The following is a 10034-nucleotide window of genomic DNA, read 5'->3' as shown; positions in this document are numbered from 1 at the left end:
TGAGATAAATTACAATACATTTTCTAAGAATGTTTTCATTATAAAGAAGTTTAGCTTCCCTCTGGTTGATTCAGCCTCATTTCAGCCTTCTTTTGAGAAAAGTTTCTCCAGATTTATTGGGGCAAGTGGGCAGCTTCCATCATATACTGTATATTTTATTAACCCAAGTCCAACATATATACATACTATTGCACAATAAACCCCAAAATTGCTGCTCTGAACCGCAGCTGCATTCACATATGCAATCCATTCATCTGAGGCAATGTTTAAGAGGTCAAAAGATCAATTATTTCAGTGGTCATGAGCTGCGGATCAACCATTGCAGCTGCAGCAACAAACTCGTGTAACAAGCTGTTGTGACGTCCGCTATTCGTACGGCAAATTTTAGATCACAGATCTGGTCGGTGCGTTTTCACCGGGCTGGAACGGCACAGCGGCCATGTGTTGCGGGGAAGCTGATTACGGATGGTAAGAAGCGTCCACCTCAAGCAATTCGTCAACCTTAAGTCCTCAAAAGTGGCAAGCATTCCCATTATAGAATCTCATTATTCATCCCTCAAGTGGAATGACTGGAAATATCCTCACCACCAGAGAGCGGTAGGGCACGATGAGGGGATCTGAAGGGTAGAGTTACAGGATAAACAGGACATTTTATTAGATTTTAATTGCTCTTCAAACCTCAGATATCATAACTAGAAGACAGCTGGTTTACTGTGATGGAGTAGACTATCAAGCTCCTTTCAGGACCGAAAACAAGCAAACCAGAAAACAGAATTTATCATATAAATGTTTAATATTCAAATTCAGGCAGACTGCCATAATAATTCAGTCAATATTGTTGGATGAAATCTGTGAAAAAGTGTTTTATTAATAAATTAGGCACGCTGCATTTAGCTTGCCACGAAAGAGGGAATTGACTTGGAAGTTAGTGATATGTTTCAATTTAACTGTCATAAGTACATTTCAACATGCGAGGGACAAAATAGGTTCGATTAGGCAAATTTTATAATTGTAATTTCATAAAGTTTCCCCTATCAGTTAAAAACAATCATCAATTGTGAGTCAATGGTTTCCACAAGAATTATATTTGTAATTATTTAATTCACTCTGCAAATAAATGTTTCTTTATGAGGAATTTTATGAGTTTATGCCAACAATAACTGAAACTACAAATTACATTTGAATTAATTTGGAACTGAATGCAGCAGCCTTTAATTTTAATAATAAAGTCTTAAACTGAAAAACAAAATGTTCAAATTCAGTTTTTGGACACAGACGATAAACTTTATCTTCTTGGATGAGCTTTGATGGAAACTGATGGTCTCGAATTTTCATTTGATAATGACCTTGATGCACTGCAACTGAAGCCAGTGAAATGTGTGCTAAGCACAAAAAATAATAATTCAAGACATGTTTTATCAAACTGAATTAAAACATTTAGGAACGTAGTTACTTGGACTCATTCATCCAATCTTGTCAGAATAATTTGAAGCACAAGGCTGTGTTGTTAGTAACCCTAAACACAAGTCCACTTTTAGCCCAACAAGAGAAGAAAAACTTGAATTTGGAAAATTTAAAAATAAATATAACAAGAGCTGAAGTTTGTTGCTACCAGCTGCAGAAAACTGCCCCAATTCTGAGTTTAACAAAGTAAGGTGGACGGACATACTCCCTAACTCTTCTCATCATTCACCAAAGTGGTTTAATCTTGGAGGGTTTTTCATATCCAGCACAACAAATGTTTCCAGACGACATTTGCACTGTTTGTTTTGGTACTTGCACCATGAGTGCACATTTTTATTCCGGGTTAGAACCAGTATTCACAGATGAAGACATGGATCACGACGATATTGATGTGAGTGACGACCCCCGAGGTGACGTAGCTAATCGACACCTCCAACACGATGTTCCTGGGACCAATGATGGGCTTCAGCTGCCGGATGACGCCTGAGAGAGGACACAGGTCAGGATTAGTCTGGTAACCCTGATGAGTGCCGGTTAGATCTGAAGTCTTCTCTTCTTACCTATATGCTTGCCAAATTTGGTGCGCTTCACTATATCGAAGGAGAAGCGTTCGTCCATAGAGAGGAGGACGAAGAAGACATCGGTGGCGTTGGAGTGAGCGAGGTTAGCTTGAGTCGTGGTTCGCAGCAGAGCTATTTCTGTTGGAAGAGTTGGTGAAACCATTCAGTTGTATTGACTCAAATCTTCAAAACCAAATCTTGTGATGAATTCATGCAGAAAACTTAACGTGATTTAGAAAGCTCTTAAGGTGGTCTCACCCTCTGGCTTAGAGCAGTCTCTGAAGGTTGGCAGAGACAGGACGCTGTGGGTGACGAGGTGGATCGGGTTGAGGAGACAGTCCCGGTCATGTGGCATGCAGTCCTTAATGCAACGCACCGTGGGAGAATCGTCGGATGCAGTTCTACAGAAGACGGCAGCGGAGAAAAAAAAACAAACAAAAAGGGAAGACGGAAGAAGACTGTAAAGAAAACCGCGATGAGCATGAAATAAAAGTTGATTTATCAGTCTAAGTGGAAGTCGTGCTTAACAGTAATCTTGCAAATATCCTTTGCCCAAAGCACCACTGGTGAATTAAACAAGAAGAACCTGGCAACACCTGAATACTCCCATTGATCCCTGTGGTTAACCGAGCAGTTGGTACCTCAAAAAGAGGCCAAATCCTGGCTCCGCTCCCCTGGATTGTGTGTGAGGGATCCCCAAAGTGAAGACAGTGGAGCTTTCAACACAGCCTCAAAAACTGGAGGGGGAGCTGAGCCGTGTAATTAGTCCCAAGCAGGTGAGTCCAAGATGTTCACCGAGCTCGAGGCCAAGCCGCAGAGATGATTGTGTGGTATTCTCCACCGGTGTAACGCCACCAAAGAAAAACACGCTTGTAAAAAACCAGAAGTGGAAATGAAAGAATGTATGTTTTTGGATTCAACCCCAACCCATAAACATTCCCAGAAGGAGAGGATTAGAGTTTATTTAGTCCATGCGAAAACACAAGTATCATTAGAATTATCAGTGTTTTTACCAACTTACTGTGAACATATGAATGGTTCCTGTATTTAGAAATGAGAAGGTCATTTAGTTCATGGAGCTCTAGAAATCACATCAACATATACTATATGATATAGCTTCATGTAGTACAAAGCCATCCAAACCACCAGGAACAGTGGAAAATTTGTCTGGTTCCATTAATCCAGTGAAGCAACACAGTCGCTTTGCCTTTCGGTATCATTTACAGCAAATGGACTGATAACCACCCAATACCAACACTGAAAACACCATCCATCACACGAGCAGAGGCACTGCTGCACCGCTAAACGAGCCCCCATCTCGGCCGGGTCCCAGGTGCCCGTAAGTACGAGCCACACTTGTTTTTCTTGCTATCTGCCAAGGAAAAGGCCTGCTTGATCCTCTGGTATGGCTGCTTGGAACGGACCAGAGGAAAAATTGGTTTCTGCATTAGAAATGACCACAGTAAAGGAAGCACGGGAGGGGATCGTGGAAACCATCGCTGCATGGTGCGTGTGTGTGTGTGTGAGAGATTGTGTGTGCCGGCGATTCAGAGAAAAATTTTAGTTTTATCTGATTTGCTTTCAATTCAACAAAATGAAAAGCACCTATAAAGGGAAGCTTCCACATGGAGATGAGGAAGACTGAGCTGCCATCACTAGTTAATATCTACACACAGGGTGGAACCATCTTCAGCAACTAACAAGCGCCATCTAGTGGTACATAATGTCCTCTAGTGTCTTCTGTAAAAAGCACATCACAGCAGCCAAATAAGATTTTGAAACGAGGAAGATGACAGAGCAGAGTTTAGTAGAGGTATGCTGCGCAGGCTCTTCAAAACAAGGCAGCTGCTTATTGAGTCTTACACTTTTGATGCTTGCCGAAAGTTTACAGGACACGTGAAGGACAGGCAGCGAAATCCTCCCTGCACATTGAAGCAGCGCTCCGACGGAGAGCAGGTATGCGTCCCAGCCTTACATTCATCAATGTCTAAACACACAACAGAGAGCAAAAGTTAGACTGTTAATTAAACAAAATACACCACATGACAAACAAATGTTCTGGCAGAGGATCTCATTGTGCTACTGTTATTTGATTCCTAACCTTGACATTTTTGTCCACCGTCGGATGAAATGAAGCCCCGGGGCGGGCAGGTGCAGTTGAAACCTCCAGGTGAGTTGATGCATCGGTAAGGACAAACCTTTCCTTCGCCAGAGAGGGCGCACTCATCGATGTCTGAGAAGGCGAAGGGAAAATGATTGAGATGAATCAGGTACACGCAAAAATATGACGACTTGTATTTGCTTGCAGATTTAAATTGTATTTGTACAACTCTGTTTTTTCTAGAGACTCAATAGAAATAAAAATTAATTAGCTGTTTTTTTTCAAGCGCTGAAGTGATCAGGAAAGACTAAATGAATAAATGAAGCTCTAAGGAACACAGACTCACTACGGCCACAATACCTTCACATGTCACCCTATCAGTGGCGCTGAGCTGGAAGCCCTGCCGACACTGGCACTGGAACGAGCCAAACACATTGGTGCATTCCTGGCTGCAAGGTTTAACTTCACATTCATCGATATCTGAGGGTGAACAGACAAGAGGCACACAACGTTTATGAGCGCAAAAAATATCCTGTCAAAAGTCAAATCTGAAGACGTTTTCTTCAACACATCTTCAATAATAACAGCTTACCTTCACAGTTTTTGCTATCATTGGCCAGTTTGAAGCCGATGTTGCATCTGCACCTGAACGTCCCAATTACATTCTCACACCTTTGGGCACATGGTGGCTTAGTATGATACCCACACTCATTAATATCTAGATGAAAAAAAAAAAAAACACATACAAGGAATTATCATCAGTTAAAAGGGATTACTAATTAAGTTGCGCTAATCCAAAATTAAATCAGGTGTCCATTCATCTTTAATACCTACAAAAGCGAGGTTACAGTTCAAAAGGTGTGGGATCTACATTTCCCAACACGGCGTGGGAGAGAATAACCGCCGTACCGTCACAAAGCTTGGTGATGCTGTTGAAAGAGAAGCCAGGGAGGCACTCGCACCGAAATGAACCCACCAGGTTGACGCAGCGGTGGATCCCGCACAGGTCGCCCTTTTCACACTCGTCAATATCTGTCAGGCAACAAGACAAGACCAGGGGAGATGGCGGCAGTTACCGAGCGAATCAAACGACTGGAAGAGGAACGGGCTGCGGTGGAGTCAGACCTTCGCACTGTCTGCCGTCGCCAATCAGATGATAGCCCGGCCCGCAAACGACCGCGTTGCTGCGGCAGATGAAGGAGCCAACGTTGTTGATGCACGTCTCTCCAGGCGGGCAGGGATTGGATCCTTCCACACACTCATTCAGATCTATTGAGAAAGAAAAATATTCGGCACGAGACGAATTGATGATTTTCCATAAGCATCTTCAGTGATGAATGTGAGTCCATTTACCACCTCCGTAAGATGGGAGATGCTCAAACTTGTTCAATGAAGAGTGGGAGTTTACCGATACAGGCGCCAATATCGTCCAGAGTGTAGCCGGGTGCACACTTGTCCTTCGGGAGGCAGCTGAAGGATCCTTGTATATTGATGCAAACAAAGCTCGGCCCGCAGTGGTGGGTTCCTAATTTACACTCATCGATGTCTGGAACGGATAATCAATGAAGCATTTTAATGGTAATAGCAGCGACTGACATTATGATTTAGGTGTTTCGGACATGCAGAATTTTTTAGCCTGGCACGCCAGACTGTCTCTCCACGCTCAGGGACACATGGGGTCTTGTGTGTAACACATAAAGTCAGTCTGGCACGCCAGGTTAAGAATTTTTACCTTTGCAGACGTTTTCAATGAGCGCATATCCAGGGCTACAGTGGGATTTCTTCTGACAGCGAAAGGAGCCCTCAGTGTTAATGCAAATGTAGCCAGTGCTACAAATATGACTGCCAGTCTGACACTCATTGATGTCTGTTGAAGAAAGCATTTCATAAAAATCAAGAAATACAGAAAAAAACAGAAAACTTTTTTAATCCGTAAAATCAGCTTTCACCATCACTCAATGTGATATTCCAATAGATACTCTTTTATCTTTTACACTCCCGGAAATTCATACCAACCAAACCTGAATCAATTCTTCGTCTTAAATGTACTCAAACCTCATGTATTATTTGACATTACTTACCCTTACAGGTTAAGCCATCATTTTGCAGTGCAAAGCCATCATAACAGGAACACACTCCGTCATCGATACACAGCTGAGAGCAAAGAGAGTCTGAAGACGGCACAGAAAAAACACACACAGCACAACACACAGAAATAATTAACAGAAATAAAACAACTCACTCATTTGTCCCTGAATGTGTCGGCTAAATTAACCCATAAATGATAGTTTGATTCCGTAAAAAATGTTTTCTTTCTCGTAATGGTGAAGACAAGACAATCAGAGTAACAGAGAGGAAATTTAAAAACCCGATAAAGTCTTGAATTTCCTTTTTTTTTTGAGTTAGTGATGTTATCAAGAAGTTTAGTTGTAAGTCGTCATGATATGGCACTCAATTAAAAATACCACATAAATCGTGGAAAACTCTTCAGGATAAGCTGGAAGGACTCACTTCTGCCCTGTTCTAAACACTGCACACACAAAAATGCAAGACCACCTTGAAGGACAACACTTTTTAAAAAGTTTTAAAAAGTCCTTGAAGCTATAAACAGTAAAACTTTGAAGAATGCATTGCATCAATTCTTTTATAGGCAATGAAATCAAGCTGCAAATTAAATGTACGGCATTTCTATTCTAAAGCACGGTGGAGGCATCATCACAGTGTGAGGCTGCACCGCTGCCTCTGGTTGGAAATGCATTTTATGTATCCATTGGAAAAAAGTAATCTGCCACGCCAATGATGGTTCATGGAGGAGAAAACTATAAAGTGGTTGCTGTTTGAGCTTCTTCTAAGATTGAAATCTAATGATTTCATTAAGAAAAACAAAAGTGACAAACCTGCACAGCCGTGCACTTCCTCTGGACTTACGGTGGGCACTTTATCAACCAATCCTGTTTTGGAGAAGTGAAAGCAAAACTCTGATTATAAAAAATCACACTTTTTGTTTATGAAAGCAAATGCGAACCCTTGACCTGCGAAAGCAAAAACAGGAATTTCTTCAAATCAAATCTAAGTGTTCTGTCACGTAAATCTGCTACACCAGTTGATCCGCAGCCAACATTTTAACCTTAACCTGAATGATACCAGAAGTCTGTTGTGATCCCAGTGTCTGCTCCACAGCTGTCACTGCAAGGCCGTTTACTGTACTTTAGTTAAGGAGTGCTGCATTAACAAAAATAAAAAAAAGGAGCCACTTGATTGTATGTAAGGCTCTTTTTTTTGTTGGGAGTAGTGTTATTATTCTTAACTGTTAATTTATCTCATTTACCTGCAGTAGAGTTTTTGAAGCAGCAGCTGTGAGCTACAGAGGTACACACACTTCCCAGGAACAGTTCCTTGAAGTGACAACCGACGCCGCTCTTTGATAAAGTCAAACCGAGCGAGCAGCAGTCACAGCACATCTGAAGAGGAGGGGACAACAGAGAGAAACGCTTTGAATGTGGCAAAAAAAAAACAGCCACGTGCAAAGAGAGTGAGAGATGTGGATGTTAGGGGGGAAAAAAGACCAACCTTTGAGGTTTGTGTTTCATGGCCATATCCTTCAAAGTAAGGCCTCTCGCAGGCCCCTTGCCTACGGGCCATCGCGATGCCTTTTTCGCAGAGGAGACCTCTTTCTATGGAGAAGCAGCACTGCTCGTAAACAATGCTGGAAGTGAAAAGCAGGGAGATTTAGACGAAATCCCCATCGAGGTGGACTTTCACTCACCTCATAGGACACACTTTGGACTAAAAACCAGAGAAACTCTTCATTTCAGTTCCACGCTCTGGAACTCAAGCTCCACTCCTATCATCTCCAAATATTCCACGCTGGTAAATGGAAGCTCTTTTCAGCATTAATCATAATGTACGTACGAACAGTGCACCCTTATCTAACCTCTGAGATAATGAAAAATCTCTCAGACGCTTCAATAACATTGTGGCTCCACTATATCTCTGTCCTCACATGCATTATCTGACAACAGGTAGGAATTTTTGTCACAATGTAAGACATTATTGGAAATGATTTTTGATATAAATCTACTAGGAAATAATTTTTTTCTTTTTTTTTTAACACATCTGGAGAAAGCAGGTGTTTCTTACGTGCACAAGTGGGAGGAAATCAGTGGGTGGACGGTGCAGTCTTGCTCATCCTCACCTTTGTTCTTCCCAAGCTCACAGCACTCCAGCAAGGTGGGGGGTTCAGTCCCTGTAGGCGGGATGAAGACACTGGAGCTCAACTCAATAAAGACTGAAATAAAGTCGTTTGAAATAAAACTTAAATTTATTTGAATTAGGCTGTAGGGAAACAGAAACAGCTTGTAACAATCAATAACATTATAATTCCTGCAACTTCAACCACTTCTTACTGACAAAATATTCTGACAATGGATCAAGATATAACATTATGGGCTTCATTACACTGAAAAAGGAAAGAGAAAATTGTGTTTAGTTGATTTTGTTCACGTTAACTTGACATGTCAAGAAATGTTCACACAGAAAAACCAGGTTTTGTTGAATTAATAAATAGTTAAACTGCCAATATGCTAAAGAAGGAATCAATCAAAGCCATGAAATCAATCATTTGGTGTCTTCTTACCGTATCCCTGCAGAGCTCCGTGTAAAGAGAGGAGGACTGTTATCCACAGAGCGGTGCGGGCCATCGCGAGCTGGAGACTGAGGAGGAGGCGACAGCGCGAGGAGAGCAGAAGTGGCCCGCGTGTCACCGCCGCTCCGCCCGGCGGGGGGGTGCTGCTCCGCCCGGTCGGGGGAAGAGCCGCTCCCCCTCCGGGGAACAGGGGGTGGCTGCGTGAGATTACTTCACGTGCAATTTTAAAAACACACAAAACCCTGTTTTTAGCTATAAACTTCAAACTAACTTGTACACAACAAACTACACTTAATATTTTTATTAGAATGATTATTATCATATCTTGTGCACGTGGCGTCAATATTTATTAATTTAGGTTTAGGACTTCAATTAAACTTTATTGGTGAAGGTTCCTTCATAAAAATTAAGACTTCCTGACTAAGAATGCTTGCTCAGTGTGGTTCGGTTATGTAGTGGTTCGCTCTCACACCTCACATCCAGAAGTTCAAGGGTTCAAATGCTGGCTGTGCCTTTCTGTGTGGAGTATCCTGTCCCTGCAGCTGGGACTGGCTTCAGCAGCCTGCAACCCTAGACATGTTTAATTAGTAGAATATGGACTGGAAAAGAACTTTATTGGTCCTTTTCAGCAGGTTCCTAACATAATGCTTCCAAACTGCAAACTAAATCCGTTTTCCTTGTGTGACTTTTCTCTGGGTACTGGGTACAGTGGTTAGCGCTGGTTAAATGAAAATGTTACAGCTTCAAATCTGCATGTCCAAAATTGTTTCGGTCAGTTGGGTTTAGCTATAATGTCCCACTACCCTGAATTAAACAAACTGGTACAGAGGATAAGTCATGTTACATCTCTGAAACTAATTTTAGACTAAACACAAGATTGAAGATGTCCCACATTTCTACAATCGTAATACAAGCATAAACTAGATAAAGTGGCACAGAAGACAGATGGATAGCAGAACAATGGATGACAGGAAGCTTAAAGTTTGGGAGACATTCATTCATCAAAACTCAAAACTTTGACAAGAGGCTCCAGCACAGAGTATTATTAATGTCATGAGGGTCCCAAAACTGCCCCTACTATGTGGATAACTATAAATACAATGGATTGAATGCATTGAATAAGGCAGTAGATGAGAGTAACTGAATGATATATCTTCAGCTTTGTTCTAGTGTGTAAAAGTATCTCATCCTGCCTATTTGAGGTGATCAATCCTGAATTAAGAAATAAGGCATATAAGATCAGCTTCACTGGAAAATAGCAAGG

General features: G+C 41.8%; 1 protein-coding gene across 1 annotated transcript; it reads right to left on the bottom strand.

Moving 5' to 3' along the window:
- Positions 1-1807: 1807 nt before the first annotated feature.
- LOC115404634 (fibulin-1-like) lies at positions 1808-8825 on the bottom strand. Its single transcript, XM_030114040.1, has 17 exons — positions 8762-8825; positions 8266-8371; positions 7696-7831; positions 7454-7586; positions 7023-7076; positions 6207-6296; positions 5858-5992; positions 5534-5671; positions 5251-5394; positions 5035-5157; positions 4718-4843; positions 4486-4605; positions 4126-4257; positions 3888-4011; positions 2283-2425; positions 2025-2162; positions 1808-1947 (listed from the first exon to the last, which is right to left on the bottom strand). Exons 1-17 carry the CDS (start codon positions 8823-8825, stop codon positions 1808-1810), a joined length of 2046 nt encoding a protein of 681 aa, XP_029969900.1.
- Positions 8826-10034: the final 1209 nt, after the last annotated feature.

This window comes from Salarias fasciatus, chromosome 17 (assembly GCF_902148845.1).
Source record: "Salarias fasciatus chromosome 17, fSalaFa1.1, whole genome shotgun sequence".
NCBI classification, from domain to species: Eukaryota; Metazoa; Chordata; class Actinopteri; order Blenniiformes; family Blenniidae; genus Salarias; species Salarias fasciatus.
Note: the sequence above shows the minus strand (reverse complement) of the source record. Positions and strands in the feature narration are given on the sequence as shown.